Genomic DNA, 17,830 nt, shown 5'->3' with positions numbered 1-17,830 from the left:
CATCTTACAACACAAATGAATCTTAAAAATACTACACCAAGTACAAGCCAGACATAAAAGGCCATAAATTGTACAAGTCCATTTATTTAAACTGTTCATAATATACAAACCAACCTAGAGAGAGAGGCAGGGAGTAGATTTCATGGGTGCCTACCACTGAGGGGAAGAGGACTGGGGAAAAACAGTAACTGCTAATGAGTACACGCTTTCTATTTGGAGTGATGAAAATATTCTAAAATTGATTATAGCAATGGTTGCACAACCTTCAATATATGAAGAACCAGGGAACTGTACACTTCTAAATAGATGGTGTAGAAATTATATCTCAATAAAACGGTTACTAAAAATATTTAAGTAAAAAGGCAATGAAAATCAATCTCATCTTTCAATTAAAAAAAGCCATATATTGCTGAACCTGAAAGTCTCAAGGATTGTTTGCCCTTTCTCAAAAAAAATCTGGTATTTTCTGTCATGCTTTTCTTGCCAAGTTTCAAATAACATAGAGGCATAGGTCAAGTAATACAATAGAAGAGGCCAGGAGGTACTGCACATTAAAATTCCATCTAGTTACGTTTCTCAAGTCATGTGGAGAACATTTAACACAAAAATTAAAGATGCATCGTAATAGTAAAAATATTGCTCTTAGGCCACCTGGGTGGCTCGGTTGGTTAAGCATCCTACTCTTGATTTCAGCTCAAGTCACGATCTCACAGTCATGGGACTGAGCACCATGTTAGGCTCAGTGGGAAGCATGGAGCCTGCCTGGGATTCTCTGTCCCTCCCCAACTCATGCACACGCGCATAAAATAAACAAAATAAAAACTTACAAAGATACACTATTCTCTGGCTTTGTATAGAAACATTTACATACAGACTCTTGACACAACCAGCTTGAGACAGTTATGTGAGGAATTAAAAGCATAAATAATATTTCAATTTATTACTTGGTATTTACACTCAATAATACCATTTCTGACAAATTACATCACTACTATTGGAAGAGATTTAAAATCAAATGAGGAGATCTAATTTTCAGAGTTTAGAGATTATTAGAATGTATTCTATGGTATTACAATCTTTTAAATTATAATTTACCTTGGTTGCTGGGTTTCAGAAAATTGATTCTATGTATAAAGAAGTGAAAGCAATTTACTTTTTAAAAAATAATATTTTTACTTTTTAACAATCACATTGGAATATAGCTGCCTCTGAATTATGCAAGAGATAAATTACCTTTGTTGTTTCTTGATAGCATTTTTAAAAATCTCACATACTTCAGAGAAAATCAGCATTATAGGTGAGTAGGAGATATCTTCCAAAAATACTTCCACCCCATCCCAAAGTCATAAAAAAAAACCCAACAACTAACAGTGCTCAACTGGTAGCATAAGATACCTGAATGATGAGGAAGGGAGGAGTTTCCTCAACAACGGAACTCCCCCTTCCCATACTTGGACCCACAAATGTAAATGAAGTGCCTTTTCTTACTTGTAAGACTGCACAGGACAACAATAGCTACTTAGGACTGAACGAATCCTGACCTGCTAGGAACGGTTTACTGAGTTTCAGGCCCCTACTATGCTGTGGAGTTATCTGCATAATTTCTACACCATTTCCTACCAACTCAGATTTAATGTTCATAATTGCATAATCAGTTGTTGATGTTAGTAATAATGACTTTTTCTGTCCACTAAATTCGATATCACTGTATTTAAGCCTGCTGACAGTGAAATATTATAGATTCTAAATCAAAGGCAACTAACATTTACAAGTATCTACCATGTCCTAAATACTGTGCTTTGAAAGCTTAACATGGATTATTTTATGTAATCCTCATTGCAACAGTTATCCCCCAAAAGTAGTTATCCCTCAAAAGCTATGAGAATTCCAACAGAAATGAGAACTGTTTTCACCTGATTTATCCTGTTTCCTATGAATGTCATACAGCCTATTCCAATCATTCATCTACACAAAGTAGCTATTACTTTGTATATATTACTTTGTAAGTTGAAAGGTATAGTACTTTCTCATACTATACACTTAACTATGATTTAATTCTTAAATTCTTAAAGAGGTTTTTTTTTTTTAATGTTCATTTATTTTTGAGAGAGACAGAACGTGAGCAAGGGAGGGGCAGAGTGAGAGGGAGACACAGAATCAGAAGCAGGCTCCAGGCTCTGTGCTGTCAGCATAGAGCCCGAAGCAGGGCTCAAACTTGGGAACAGTGAGATCATGACCTGAGCTGAAGTCAGACGCCCAACCAACTGAGCCATCCAGGCACCCCTTAATTCTTAAGTTATTAAAGCTTAATACAACTAACAGACATCGAAGTAAATGTTAATTTACAGTATTTTTAACAGAAAATTGATTGATGGGTTAAAAGATATAAAAGTATAAGAACAATGTACCAGACAACAAAAGCCAAGATGAAAGAGGAAGAGGGCTGTTAAAAATAAATACAAACTACTTCACAATTTTACCTAGAGCTAAATTAGGGATAACGGCATGGGGGAAAAGAGCAAGGAAGCAGGAGGAAACCCAAGTATAGGGGTATGGGGAAGGCTCTTTGCTAAATTCTTTTATTTTAGAATCAAATGAATATATTACCTATTAAAAATCAGTAAGTAAAATTGAGTTTCTGATAATTTTAGAGACAGTATTTGAACTTGATGAATAAAATATTAAATATCTTAGCCACAGGTTTAACTTTTTCATCAATACAGCTAAGTATATTCCTTTGGCAACCAAAAATATTACTCCCTAAATTAGGAGCATGACTACTTTCATGTGGACTGTTGAACTCTAGGATTATACGATCCTCTTTGAATTTGCTATCAGCTGAAAGAGAAAGTAAAGGTGATCCTCAACATGAAGGAATCTTTATACATTTACTCAACAGCCAGTTAGTGACCAGCTCAATAAAAGTAACAGTGTAGGTCCCTGGAATGCAATCTACAGGGCCAAGATGGTCAAGTCTTTAGACTTGTTTCCATTTCCAGAAAAGCCTCTCTTCTCCAAAACTGTTCCATCAACTGCTGCTTCTTAAACAAACTTGTTTCACAAGGGCACAGGAAACCCAAACAGCTGTTATTAAGCATGACTTTTGGTCAGGAAATGAGTTTTTGATCAGAATATAAAACTGAAAGTTCTCTTTTAGGATCTATTACTATTTGAGGTATATCACCTGCTCCTTTGATTCAAGTCTGCAGCCAAGCTCTGTTCACAAAGATAGAAAAAGGACAGATTCTTTTAAATGTAATTTAAATAGCAAAAAATGTGTATCTTGGTTCAGAATTATTGACTTTACCAAATGTGGCTAAAGCCAATTGCTAAGTACTTATTCCAGAACTGTTTCTTAAAAATAAATAAAAATAAATAAATTTCTAGAGAAAGATGCTGGCATAGAGGTAGGATCATAAAATCATACAAACTTACTGAAATTAAGAAAAATAAATTAAAATGCTATTTTATGTACTTTTGGGCACGTTTAAATGTTTCATACTTCAAATTTTAAAATTAATTTTACTTGTTTAATGTTTGTTTAATTTTGAGAGAGAAAGAGAGCATGTGGAAGAATCCCAAGCAGGCTCTACAAAGCCCAATGTGGACCCATGAACAATGAGATCATGACCTGAGCTGAAATTGAGAGCTGGGAGCTTAAATGACTGGACCACCCAGGGGCCCCTGAAAATTAATTTAAAAAAAAATACCAGAGAAACATCATCTGAAAAATAAAAGCAGAGTATGCAGAATTTCCCTTAACATCTAACCATCCCATCTATTACCACTCAAAGAATATGAGAGGTAAATAACAACAATTCTAAAGCTGTCTCTGATACTAAACTTGAGAGAAAATGAATGAGGGGGTAGACAGGCAAAATGGAAAGATTTATGTACATAAAAGCTATTCTCACCTCAATCGCCCATCAGAAAATTTTAAAACTGCCATGCTTACCCTACCATTTTTCCCTAATAGGGAAATACGATGTATGACTCCAAAATAAATGGATAGATAAGTAAATAGGCGAGAGCTAATTACTTCCAGCAATAAGTAAGATTTACCAGAACAGAAAGACAAAAGACAAAAACAAACTAAGAAATAAAAACCATGGGAAAGAGGTGAAAGAAAGGAGGAAGAAATTTCCTTCTGAAGTTCCCCTTTCCAGCAGTGAATCCACAGTACCATGGCAACTATACAAACATTCACCTTTCTCCTCAGCTAGTTAATGTAAATAATAATAGCAAGTATTTTTGACACTTAATGTGTTGGTCACTATTCTTAGCATTTCAAATGCATTAATTCAATTTAATGCTTATGATGATCCTATGAGGTATACTATCCCATTGACACATGAGAAAACCCAGACACAGAGGTAAAGTAATTTACCCAGAATTACAAAGCTGGATAATGCTAGAGCTAAGATTCAAAATCAGTCTGATTCCAGAACCAGAGCTCTTGACCAATGGGAAACAAAGTAAATAAAAGAGTTTTCAATATTAATTTATATCATAAAAAGACTAAATTCAGAGGAAAAATATTAATTAAGACAGAGTATCCCACAATAATACCAACCAAAAAGAAGATACAATGGACATAAATCTTTATACATCTATGTTCTTAAGATATATAAAGCAATGACCACTGGAAACATACATCAACAGAAGTTTTAATTCAGTAAATGCCAGTTTATGATGGAACAGACAGACATAAATCAAAGGGGGCTATATGGAAGCTGAATAATATAGTTAGTAACACTGAATTAATATGTAATGAATTCTGTATCTAAAAGTAAAGACCATAGCTCATTTTCAAATACTAACAGAGCATTAAGAAAAACAAATATGATCTTACTTTAGGCCACAAAGAAAATTTCACCCAAAATTTCAAAGACATATATATAGTTGTATGCTCTAAATACAATAAAACAAAAAATTAAATTTTTACTAGGAAAGCAACTTTAACCACTTAGAAATTAAAAACAAAAGGCTCTCATATACTAAACAGGATATCAAAACTGAAACTACACAGTTGTCTTGCAAAATATAAATAATGGAAACTTTATATACTAACCAAAGCTGAGCTCAGACGATAAATCTTGACATAAAAATCACTTATATTACTAAACAAGAAATAATACCACAAATACAAAAATGAAGCATTTATCTCTAGAATCTAGGGGGAAAAAACACACTCCAGGAAGGCAGAATAGCAGTGCAATGATCGAGCAAAGTCAGAGAGCAATGAACTAGAAAAAAGAAAAACAAGAAAATAACTTCAACACCTTAACAATTTTTGTGTGCTACATAACCTAATAAATTTAATCACTTAAAACACACATAGGCAGTAATATAAGAAAAATAACTATAGATTTACAAGAGACTAAAAAAACTATACAAGAATATTTTGTGAAACTATGCAAATACACTTGAAAAACTGGATGAAATGGATTATATTCAAATAAAAATATTGAACAAAAGAAACAAACTAAAACGGAGAATCACTGAAAAACAAACAGATTTTACTAAAAGAGTTACAGTCTAAAAACATACTAGTCTAGTTAGCATCATAGGTAAAATGTTTTCAGACCCAAGTAACAGGTAATTGGGATGGTATTTTCACCATTGTTCCAGAGCACAAAGGAAGGACATCTTGCAAAATCTTTTTGTGAAGCAAGTATAACACTAAGGATTACATTATGAAAATGAAAAAAGTTCAGACCTCATTTCTAAATTTTCAAATATAATATTAAAGAATGCTTTATTTGCCACTGTATACTTTTAAAAAAGAATACCATAAAGAGTATTTTATCCTAGAAATGTAATCATGATCAATTATTAAGTAATCTTTTAAAGAAATTCACTAAATTATAGGTTATGAGTCAAAACAACATATTGATTTCAATGATGAAATGGTATTTCACATCTGAAAAATCACTTCTGATTTCAGAAGAAAAACAATTAGTAAAATAAGTATGCTTGATGTTACTCTTGTCAGAGTGAAAAGCCCAAGCTCTTGAAGTTTATTGCGATAAAACTGACAAGAGTATTATGTTAGCTTAAAGTGTACAATCTAATAATTCAGTATTTGTATACACTGTGAAATGATCACCACAATAAGTCTAGATAACACTGTTACTACTCATAGTTATGGAAATTTTTCTTGTAATGAGAACTTCTAAGATTTTCTTTCTTGGCAATTTTTTTTTAATGTTTATTCATTTTTGAGAGACAAAATGCACAAGATGGAAAGGCAGAGGGGGCACAGATTCCAAAGCAGGTTCCAGGCTCTAAGCTGTCAGTACAGAGACCAATGCGAGGCTCGAACTCACAAACAGATTGTGACAGAAGCCAAAGTCGGACATTTAATTGACTGAGCCACCCAGGCACCCCTCTTGCCAACTTTTAAATATGCAATACAGGATTATTAGATATGGTTGCCATGCAGTATATTACATCCCCTAGACTACTTATTTGTGCCTTTTGACTCCCTTCACCCATTTCGCCCACCCCCTACTCCCAGCAACCATCAATCTGTTCTTTGTATCTATGAGCTTATTTTTCTTAAGATTCCACATATAAGTAAATCATAATTTATCATATTTTGTCTGATTCATTTCACTCAAGTATAATGTACTCAAGGTCCATTTATGTTGATGCAAATGGCAGGATTTCATTCTTTTTTTAATGGCTGAGTAATATTCCATTGCAGACACATACCACAACTTCCTTATCTTCTCATCTGTTGGTGAACACTTCGGTTGCTTTCATACCTTGGATATGAATAATGCTAGAATGATCATGGGAGTACATGTATCTTTCTGGGTTAGTGTTTTTGTATTTTTTGGATAAATACCCAGAAGTGGAATTACTGGATCACATGGTAATTCTATTTTTAATTTTTTAAGGAAACTCCATACCATCTTCTATAGTGGCTACACCAATTTACGTCCCCAATAGTGCACAAGTGCTTACTTTTTTCCACGTCCTGCATAACTGGTTTTCTGACAACAGTTATCTGTACAGGTGTGAGGTGCTATCTCACTGTGGTTTTGATTACATTTTCCTGATCATTAGTGATGCTGAGCATCTTTTCATTTTCCTTCTGGCCATTTAAATGTCTTCTTTGGAAAAATGTATATTCAGATCTTCTGTCCATTTCTCAATGGGATTGTTTGTTCTTCTGCTATTGAGCTATAGGACTTCTTTGATATTCACAAGTATTTTCTTCTATTAGATAGGATGTCTTTTCATCTTATTGATGGTTTCCTTTGCTGTGCGTAAGTGTTTTAGTCTGATGTAGTCCTACATATTTACTTTTGCTTTGTTGCCTTTGCTTTTAATGTCAAATCCAAAAGATCATCACCAAGACCCATGTCAAGGAGCTTACCACCCCCGTTTTCTTCTAGAATTTTTTATGGTTTCAGGTCTTACAGTCAAGTCGCTAATCCATTTTGAATTAAATTTTGTATATGGTGTATGACAGTGGTCCAGTTTTCCCAGTATCATTTATTGAAGAGACTTTTCCCTTCTTCACTGTATATTCTTCAGTCCTTTGTGATAAATTAATTCACCACATATGCATGGGTTTATTTTTTGGTTCCCTATTTTGTTCCACTGACCTAGGTGTTTGTTTTTATACCAATATAATACTGTTTCGATTACTACAGCTTAGTAATATAGTTTGAAATCAGGATGTCTCCAGCTTTGTTCTTTCTCAAGATGTGTTGGCTATTCAGAGTCTTTTGTTGTTCAATACAAATTCTGGAATTGTTTTTTCTATTTCTGTGAAAAATGTCATTGGAATTTTGGCAGGGATTACACTGAGTCTGTAGATTACTTTGGGTAGCATGAACATTTTAACAGTATTCTTCTAATACATGAGGATGGGATATATTTCTATTTATTTGTATCTTCTTCAGTTTCCTTAGCCAATGCCTTATATAGTTTTCAGTGTACAAGTCTTTCATCTCCTTAGATTATTTCCTAGGTATTTTATTCTTTTTGATGCAATTTTAATGTTTATTTTTGAGAGAGCAAGAGAGATACAGAGTGTGAGTGGAGGACAGGCAGAGAGAGAGGGAGGCATAGAATCCAAAGCGGACTCCAGGCTCTGAGCTGTCAGCACAGAGCCCAACATGGGTCTTGAACTCACGGACACTGAGATCATGACCTGAGCCAAAGTCAGATGCTTAACCAACTCAGCTACCCATACAGCCCTGACGCAATTTTACAATGGGCCTTTCTTAGTATCTCTTTCTGATACATTAGTGTAAAATAAAACAACAGATTTCTATATATTGATCTTGTATCCTGCAACTTCATACTGAATTCATTAGTTCTATCAACCTTATGACTGACTCTTCAGAGTCTTCTATATAGAGCATCAAGTCACCTGCAAATAGTGACAGTTTTGCTTCTTTTCCAACGTGGAAGCCTTCTATCTCTTTTTCTTGCCTTACTGCCCTGGCTAAGATGTCCAATACCATGTTGAATACAAGTGGTAAGAGTGGGCATCTTTATCTTGTTCCTGAGGTTAGAGGAAAAGCTTTCAGTTTTTCACCACTGAGTATGATGTTAGGGATGGGTTTGTCACACATGGCTTTTATTATGTTGAGATACATTCTCTCTGCACTCACTTTGTTGAAAGCCTTCTTCACAGATCAGTGTTGAATTTTGTCCAATGCTTTTTCTGCGTATTGAGATGATCGTATGATTTTACCCTTCACTTTGTTAATGTGGTGTATCACACTGAACAATTTGCAGATGTTGAACCATCCTCGCTTCCTGGAATAAATCCCACTGATCACGGTAACTGATCCTTTTAATGTACTGCTGAATTAGGTTAATATTGTTGACGTGTTCTGCATCTAAGTTCATCAGGGACACCAGCTTGTAATTTTCTTTTCTTGCGGTGTCCTTTCTTGCGGGTTTTGGTGTACCAGACCTTTAAAGCTGCTTCCTATAGTAAGTCTCATGGCCAAACTTGACTTTAAGTGGGCAAAGAAGTAAAATCCTACCATGTGCCATAGAGAGAGAATGTGTATATCTGCTACTAGACCTGGGAAGTCAGAAGAAACATGTTTTATTATTGCTCTATTTTTACTGTCTGACCACTTTATAAAAAGTATATGTACTACTTCCTCATTTAAAAACATGCTCACACAGAATTATAAATCCATCTGAGATGAAGCTTTAGATAACATGGTGAAAATCGAGAAGATACTACTGTCTGATTACTGTAACTATAATTTTAGGAGTTGGTAATAAATTTTTATTTAAAAAAGGTTGTATCTGCAAGGCTAACGTATTAAAGTAATATTAAATTCCACAAAGAGTTTTTAGTTTTTATTTCTATTAAGCTACACAGATTATTCTAAGAAACTGGCAATGTTTAGTCTCATGTGAAGCAGTCTCTTTCAGTCAATATAAATACGTGGTTCTGCAAATTTGGTACTACTAACTCCAATTTATAGAAAAGGAAACTGAAGTTTGCCATGACAGGTAATTCAGTGGCCATGACTATTCTCCCAACATTTTGAAACATTCAAACTTACAGTTTACTGAAAATAACTGCTCAGTGAGCACTCAAAAAGTCAACATTTAGATTCTCTATGTAACACTTTGCTATACTTGCTTCATCATATGTTTACCTATCCATCAACTGATCTTATTTTTGATGCATTTCAAAGTAAGTTGCAGACAGCAGTATATTTCACTCCTAAATATCTGATTAGAGTTCAATATTTGTATACGCTCTATATATTTTAAGTTACATAGTAAAATGCACAAGTGTATACTTGAATAAGTTCTGATAAATGCATTCACTCATATAACCAAAACCTCTATCAAGATATACAAAACTGCCATCATCCCAGAAGGTTCTCACGTATTGAGCCTTAATCTGAACACATGATCTATCTCCAAAGTCCACAGTGTTTTCACAACACTATACTACTTCTTTCTAAAAGGCCCAAGTGAGTGTAAGTATACTAAATACTGAGAATTTCATTCATAACCCTTAGTAATTAAGACAGCTAAAATATGGAAATATAAAAGAAAAAAATACTAGAGACACCCTCCGCTCAAACCAGATAGCCTAGATATTAGCATATGTAGTACGCAGACTGTACCACTTTCCCTCCACTAACTTACCCTAAATAAACAAAAACGTCTACTTGCTTCCCTCAGTGTTCAGGAGTTAATCCAGAAGGAATGGATGTGCCAATTTAAAAAAAATCTCATATGTTCATCTCTTGTACCTTCAATTAAACCGACAGAGGCTTGGGAGCAAGACCATTTCTTATGCTTCTGAAGCAAACACTGCGTTAAGTCTATATGCTTTAGGGGTTACTCTGAGAAACACTGGGGACCTGAAGAAAAAGCAAAAACTTTGGAATCAGCCAAATAGGAGTTCAAATTTCTTTATTTTTATTAGCTATATAACCAAGTGCAAATTACTTAATTTCCCCATGCCTCAGTATCTTATCTGGAAAAATAAGTCCTATGTTTTACCTTCCTTTCAATGTTGTTTCTCAAATAAATGACCTATATAGAGACCCAGTCAGACCTCTGTCCTGGACCTCAAGTTTTAGGAGGAACTACTCTGGCCCTCTTCTAGCCACATCCCTCCCCAAAAGTGAAGAGACCATGGGTCCAAAAGGACATACATACCTTGAGTCCACACCTCTGCCACAGACTATGCTCTGGGTAATCGAGACCCAGGAACTCCTTGCTACAGAGCATCCTGGCTTCTGAGTTCTGAAAGAACCTATTCCCTGGGTCTCACTCCTGAAGGAGTGTGAATGAAGCATGGATGTGAGGATTGGGGCATTGAAACATATGTGTGAAGCCACCTCTCAGAGAACACAATGGCATGTAGGGTAGGAAGAGATAAGGGTTTAGGGTCAGGAAGCGAGGTGAGATCAACACATACACACACATCCTGGCATGTGGGTCTGAAGAATCCAGGATTTCTTAGTTCAAACTTGAAGTTCAAGGCCCATGTGAAGGTTTATTTACCAAAGTGGAAGGACAAAATATATTTTATGCAACAGTTTGTTATACATATAAGGTATGTGGGTCTTCATTTGTATTTGCTCCAAACCATGCGAATGTTAAAAATCGGCCTATCTCTACTAATAACCTAACACGGGTACTGACATACTGACTTTCATATAGTGTCACAGTTACATAACATTATGATGAGTTATGTTTCACTAACCTCACACACAGATAAAGAAACTGACAAGCTTAAGAAGCATACCCAGTGCCCTCTTTTCTATCTCCATATGGTTTTCTTCTTAGTTCTGTAACATCTCAGTTTTGTCCTCCATAACTTCAGTACTATACTCTCCAAGATAATGTGCCCCTAATCCTTAACTTCAGTCCTTATTCTCCATGACCTCTCTCTTTGGCACCTGATAGCGTTAACAATTCTTCCTTCGAACATCTTTCCCTTTGGCTTCTAATGCTAGACTATTTCATTTCTTAGCTTTTTTTCCTTTAGCTGGCTCCTCTGTGTCTGGATACTGCCTGTCTAAAGCATATATTCAATAAAAAGGAGGATTTTTTTAAACCTAAAAAGAAAAGCTACCATCTTTAAATACTATACCAGTTACTCCACTAGGTGAAACATGCATGCCCACTATTCCATTTATTCTAACAGCACCAAAAAACTGAAGCTCAGAATGATTGACAAATTGACCCATATTTAACACCTGGCTCCAACACTTCTGAGCTTTATGATCCTGAGTAAGTCACTGAACATCTCAGAGTCTCTGCCTCCCCATCCGTGTCATCTTACATTATTCCTGTAAATACATTAGTTCTCTCTCTTTCCCTGCGTGCATTTCCAAAGATGAGGTGCTTGGTCTTTGACCTTCTTTCTTTATATGCCATGTCTACATTTTGTCACACCTGTGAATCCTCTTTCAAAAAGATGGGCTTGAATTATCTGTGTCCATTTCTAAGTGTCCAGACCCACATCTCTGGGTTTTGCTAGTTATTTCTACTTGAGAAGCCCACTGTCTACCATATCAAACTGGTCCTTTTCCTCATAAAATAAAGAATGGGAAGCAAAACACTAGGGGTAGCATAAAATATTGCAAAGACAAAATTGATAAGATGGATAATAAAGATAATAAACCTTTCATGGTTTCAAGCTTGTCTGAGAAAATTACAAAAATTGAGAAGATTCTCATGGATCATGTCCAAATTTCCTCCCTTTTTCTTTACATGAAACTCAAATTCTTCTATTACCCTAACCTACAAAGCCCCAAATCTTCTCATTCCTTTGAATCCTCCCACATTTAAATGCTCCATTCATCAAACATCTAATTACACACTATATTCTATTATTGATTTTCATAAATTTACATCTCATCTTGCCAACTATGCTGTAAGTTCTTGAAGGCCAGCAACCATCTCTTATGCTTTTAGTACTCTTCATAATGCTGATTGACCACTATTATGAAGAAATGGTCAAGAACTCAGAAATCATCAAGTAAGATGTTTTCAGCTATTTCCCTGACTTGGAAGGAAAAGCTTCTCAAGTCAAAAGGTTGGGTAACCTTCCATAATAGAAAAAGTGTGACAAACAGAACATGTTCTATTTAGATCTCAAGATTTTTAGTCTTAGTTTTAAACATACAAACAGGAGCACCTGGGTAGCTCAGATGGTTAAGCATCAGATTTCAGCTCAGGTCATGATCTTGCGGTTCGGGGTTCAAGCCCTACCATCGGGCTCTGTGCTGACAGCTCAGAGCCTGGAGCCTGCTTTGGATTCTGTGTCTCCCTCTCTCTCTGCCCCTCCCCTGCTCACGCTCTGTCTCTCTCTCTCAAAAATAAATAAACATTAAAAAAATTTTAAACAAACAAAATTCTTTAACATAAATTTCCTTAGCTATGTGCTAGTACTTTATAAATTACTTTCACAAACTGTGTAAACTTTTCTTCAAAGATTATATTTTCTAATATAGTTACTAGTTATATTAATTTCTGTTAAGCAATTCTTAAAACTGTAAGCCTCAAAACCATGTAATATAAACTGATGTGCTCTTTATTAAATTTTAAATAATTTTAAAACTTTTAAAACCCAAATGACAAAAAACAATTAGTCTAAAACTTACTAAAATAAATGGCTTCCTTCCTGGTTAAATAGATTATATTTCAAATTTGGGAAAATCTGATGAAATTACATTTTCTTTATTGTGATCAAAACAGAACTGCAGGGTAATAAAACTGATTTTTATTTGCTCATTTTACCTGAGTAGCTTTATCTTTCATGCATGAAGGGTAATGAACATGAGGATCCCGTGGCCACTGTCCTGTGAGATAAGGTCCTGTTATCGTATCCAAAGAAGAGGTTCGCCTTATTGTACTAGAGGTTCGAACTTGCTGAGATTTGGGCCTGTCCACTATAAAAAGTGAAAAAAAATTAGATTAGTCACTGATAAGTTATGTAAAATTTAAACTTCATAGTTTGTAGAATGTCACCCTGTCAAGTTTCCCTACAATATATATTTACCCTAACAGCTCTCTTATATGACCTGATGAAATTTGTGGAGCCTCTCCAAAGGAAAATACATTCACATGCTAAATATTGCCTATATTCCCAGGGCTGTCACAGATGCTTGTTTACCCATGTCAGAGACCTATTCTAAAATCTACCTTCACTGCCATTACTTTAATCAAGACTCGGTCACGTCTCCCCTGGACTGCCAGTTTCTTCACTGCTACCTCTCCATCTATCTCAGTCGGGCTCCCTCCCAACCCTGCCAAAAGAAACCCCATTTTCATAGTTAATTATTGTCTTTAAGTTAAAACCTGTATTCTTTTTATAATTTGGCTCCCATATACTTGGTGCTTAATGTCTCGCTCCTCCACTAGAAAGCCACGCTAACCACAACGTGTCAAACAAACTAACTTGCAGTTTCCCAAATGTACAACACCCCTTCTCTACCGCTACACCTTCTATTACTTCCTGAGCAGAGAACCCTCTCCTTCCCTGTTCCCCTGACAAACTCTTATCTCCAAGATCAGCTCAGGAGTCACTCTAACTCTGTGTTGAGATCCCAGGGCTTTTCTTTCTCTATCTCTACCCTTGGTTTCAGATATGTGTGACCCCCTCTGCTTGCATTGAACCATGGGTTTGTCTTTCTCCCCTACCAGAACATAAGTTTAGTCTCTACAGATTGAAGAGGAATCAATACCATTTAAATCAGTTTATTCATAGCTGCACGAAAAAACGTGTATGAAGAACCTTATATTGTAATTCAATTTCCTCATTTATGTATGAAGAATCTGAAACCCAGAGGGAGAATACTGAATTGTCCAGTGACGGAGAACTGCCAACAGGAGACATGGGTAAAGAGGAAGCCAGATCTCCAGACATTCTACACAGTTCAATCAGTCTACTCTAACAACCTACGACTTTCCATTTGGGTACTCTTAGTACCTCTTCTGAAATTTAAAATGATTATAATGAACTCTATAGTTTCTTAACAAAGAAATTATTGAGGACTTTTCACATACACATCCCCAATAACTTACCACTGATGTGCTTTCTATAATAAAATCTATTCAATCACAAGCTCCAAAGCACAGTTTTATTCTGTTATATCTCACATGGAACTAAGACGGCCTGCACGTTACAAACAGCCAAGAAACATTTTTTTGAATACTGTCCTTCAACTATCTTCCTGAAATCAGAATACATAATCATAAAGCAAAACACTGTATACTTTGGTGTTATCTTATTATTTATATATCTTAAAACTGCAGTTTTGATTTCTTCTTTAACCACTTTCCTCCACCAGGAAGACACACCACACGAGACAAAAAAGAGTGCCCCTTAAAAAAGAGCCAACATTTATAGCAGTCCACTACTAAATACAAAAAGTCCTGCATAAAGGTCAGCCATAACCAGAAAATGAAAAACCATTACATGTGGGAAACTTGTGCATAAGCTTACACTGCTCAGAACTATTAAAATGTCATACATATGCTACTTAACAGCTATTAAAACTCCTCCTAAGTTGGAAAGTAAACCACAGGGATCATTTTTATGTTTTATAATGAAGAAGCTATATGAATGAGCTTCTTGATCTATATATTTCAATCTTTATCAAATAACTCTTCCTATGTATTTTATCACTGGACCCTTGCCTATCACTCTCAAAAGATCACATGTTCTCCCTGGAATGTCCATTCTCTAGGATTAGTAATTTTGTCAGAACTCAAACAATTTTGATTAAATACTCCTACAGGTAAGCATTAAAACATTCACTTATAAATGGGATATGTACTATATTACTAATATGTTAAATATTATAAAATTATTATAAACATGATTTTTAATTATAAAATTATTAAAAACATGATATAGTAGAAAAAATTAAAATATACATGTGTGGGGAAAAAATAGAAGTTATGATGTTTTCTTCCTGTATCTTAATAGATGGTCTTATACTTTAATGGATCTGAAACAGAGTGCTATATTCAATATACAGATTGGCCACGTAGCTCTAATTTTACAATATTATCCTACTGTTTAATTATGTTCAGAATGCGTAGACAAGCACCAAACATTACCAACACCAAAACAAACAAAAAGGTCTGCCTTAAAAAGAAAAAATAAGTTAAGACAACACAGTGATTGTATCTTGTTACAAAATACCCCCTACCAATCATCATTTTTTAAAAAACATTAAAGCATATGAGGCAAATATTCTTGACAGGTCCTATTTCAAACAAATTATTTTTTTATGTTTATTTTGTTTATTTGGGGGATGGGAGGAGAGAGAGGGTATAAGCACACAGGGGAGGGGCAGAGACAGAGGGAGAAAGAGAATCCTAAGCAGGCTCTATGTTGTCAGCCCAGAGCTCGACATGGGGCTCAATTCCACGAACCGTGAGATCATGACCTGAGCCGAAATCAAGAGTTGGATGCTTAACTCACTGAGCCACTCAAGCGCCCTGGCTATGAGTTTTTAACTGCTTCAACATCTAAGCCTTGATGCTCACCAATTTTTATTTATTTAATTCATGATATCATCTCCTATCAACTCAGGCTTTATAATCAAGTGCAATGAGGAAAATCAACACTGGCTTTGCATTACTTATATATTCAATATAATAAGTTGTTTATGTCATGGTTACAGCTGTGATTAGAATACGTATTTAGTTTTGAATTGGGTGATCACAAAATTTCTCTAATTATTACAAAATTACCTCAATTTAAGTAGATCAAATAAGAGGACACCTTACAAGCTAGGCACATGCATTAGTAGAATCAAACAATCTGTGAATTAATTTACAAGAGTTTAAATAACTTAATAGAATTGCTAAGATAAATATTCAATTATATTTATGTAAGGTACAAAAGAAAATCTATTAAATAAATACTTATCATTCCTTAAGGTAAACAGGCATCAGGAAAACAGTACCTTCCTAAGTGGTGAACCCAGGCAATCATTATTACTAAATAAAACTTGCTAAATGTCTGCCATATGGAAAGCACTATTACATGTACCAAGGGAAATTACAAAATAAGTTTCAGACTCTCTTCAAGGAGTTTATATTCTGGTTGGAGAAGACACGATACATATAATTAAACTATAATATAAAGCAGTATTATGTATGGCAAATCACACCAAAGAAGGATATGAAGCAAAAAAAAAAAAAAAAGAAAAAAGAAAAAAGGAATTAGGCAGCTGATAACAAGAATGCTGCTCTCTAACTACACCACCAAAAATGTAGTAAGCGTCTTTCCCATGCTACTTACCAGCCCTGTTGCTAATACTATTACTTAAATAGTTGAGGGTAAAATACAACTAACTTTGCCAAAAAAATATGATGGTTAGAAAAAAAAAAATCACATGTTTCCAGTACTATCATTCTATTAGAACCAGAAAATGACTGCTGATAGCAAGTCTGTAAAAAATCTTCCTCATTATATTTGTCTAAAAGCTGTGCTCTCCTGTCCCTCTTCACCTCCCTGAATAGGAAGTCACATGGCAACAGCAGTTGGTAGGCCTGAGTCTCCTGAGTACCTACTGAGAACTATACAAAATGCTTCTTGCTATCTAACAACCAAGTGGAAATTCAACTTTAAAGTAATAATAATAAAATAGGCTTAAATGCAAGAAGCTACATATGAGATAACCCTGAATTTGAAGAGCAAACTAGGCACTGTTCAAACAGTTAAAACATGCTTGAGACCTAACTGCCAGAACAAAGTAGTATGAGGTTAAATTAATTTGTTCCCAACAATGTCTACTTCAGTGGCAATGATTGAAGAGTGACTAGTCAGTTTGGAAATCCCATGCCTTAAGAAGCTAATCTGCAGTGGAAAATAAAATTAAATACAACTTCTGCAAGTTAAAAAAAAAGTTACTGAATATTAGAAACTTAAAGAACTATAGCTCCAGAATAATATGAAACAAGCCACCAACCACATCTTCCAAACTGACTTACCAACTGGCAAAAATGCTACAATATTTTTGAGTGCTATAATGTAGCCATACAGAATGCAAACCAACACACATAATAAAAAAGTGTTCATATTCTTTCTTGGACCATTAACACATTCCAACCTCTTTCATACTATGTTCAACCTACTACAAAGCAAGTAAAAATTGTCAGTTCTCTGTGTTTAGCTCTCAACTAAATTTGTTGGGAACAAATTAGCCAAAGCTTTCCATTTACACTGATTACACAAAGCACATCTAAACTTAAAGAAAGCATTTAAATAACAATTTATTTAAAACTTTTTGAAAAAGAGCTATTACTCCTTCAACTACTGTGTAATGACTGTAATCCCATGAAACTT

At 34.9% G+C, this 17,830-nt stretch overlaps 1 protein-coding gene across 1 annotated transcript in view; it reads right to left on the bottom strand.

Moving 5' to 3' along the window:
- Nucleotides 1–17,830, bottom strand: part of GLCCI1 (glucocorticoid induced 1) — a 105,247-nt gene that overhangs the window by 59,197 nt on the left and 28,220 nt on the right. Inside the window, exon 5 of the mRNA XM_029918923.1 lies at nucleotides 13,264–13,415. Coding sequence (XP_029774783.1) covers nucleotides 13,264–13,415 — 152 coding nt within the window. The remainder of the gene's footprint in view (nucleotides 1–13,263; nucleotides 13,416–17,830) is intronic.

The sequence above is a fragment of the Suricata suricatta genome, chromosome 2, assembly GCF_006229205.1.
Source record: "Suricata suricatta isolate VVHF042 chromosome 2, meerkat_22Aug2017_6uvM2_HiC, whole genome shotgun sequence".
In the NCBI taxonomy this organism is placed as follows: domain Eukaryota; kingdom Metazoa; phylum Chordata; class Mammalia; order Carnivora; family Herpestidae; genus Suricata; species Suricata suricatta.
The sequence above is the reverse complement of the archived record's forward strand: the minus strand, read 5'-3'. Positions and strand labels throughout refer to the sequence as shown.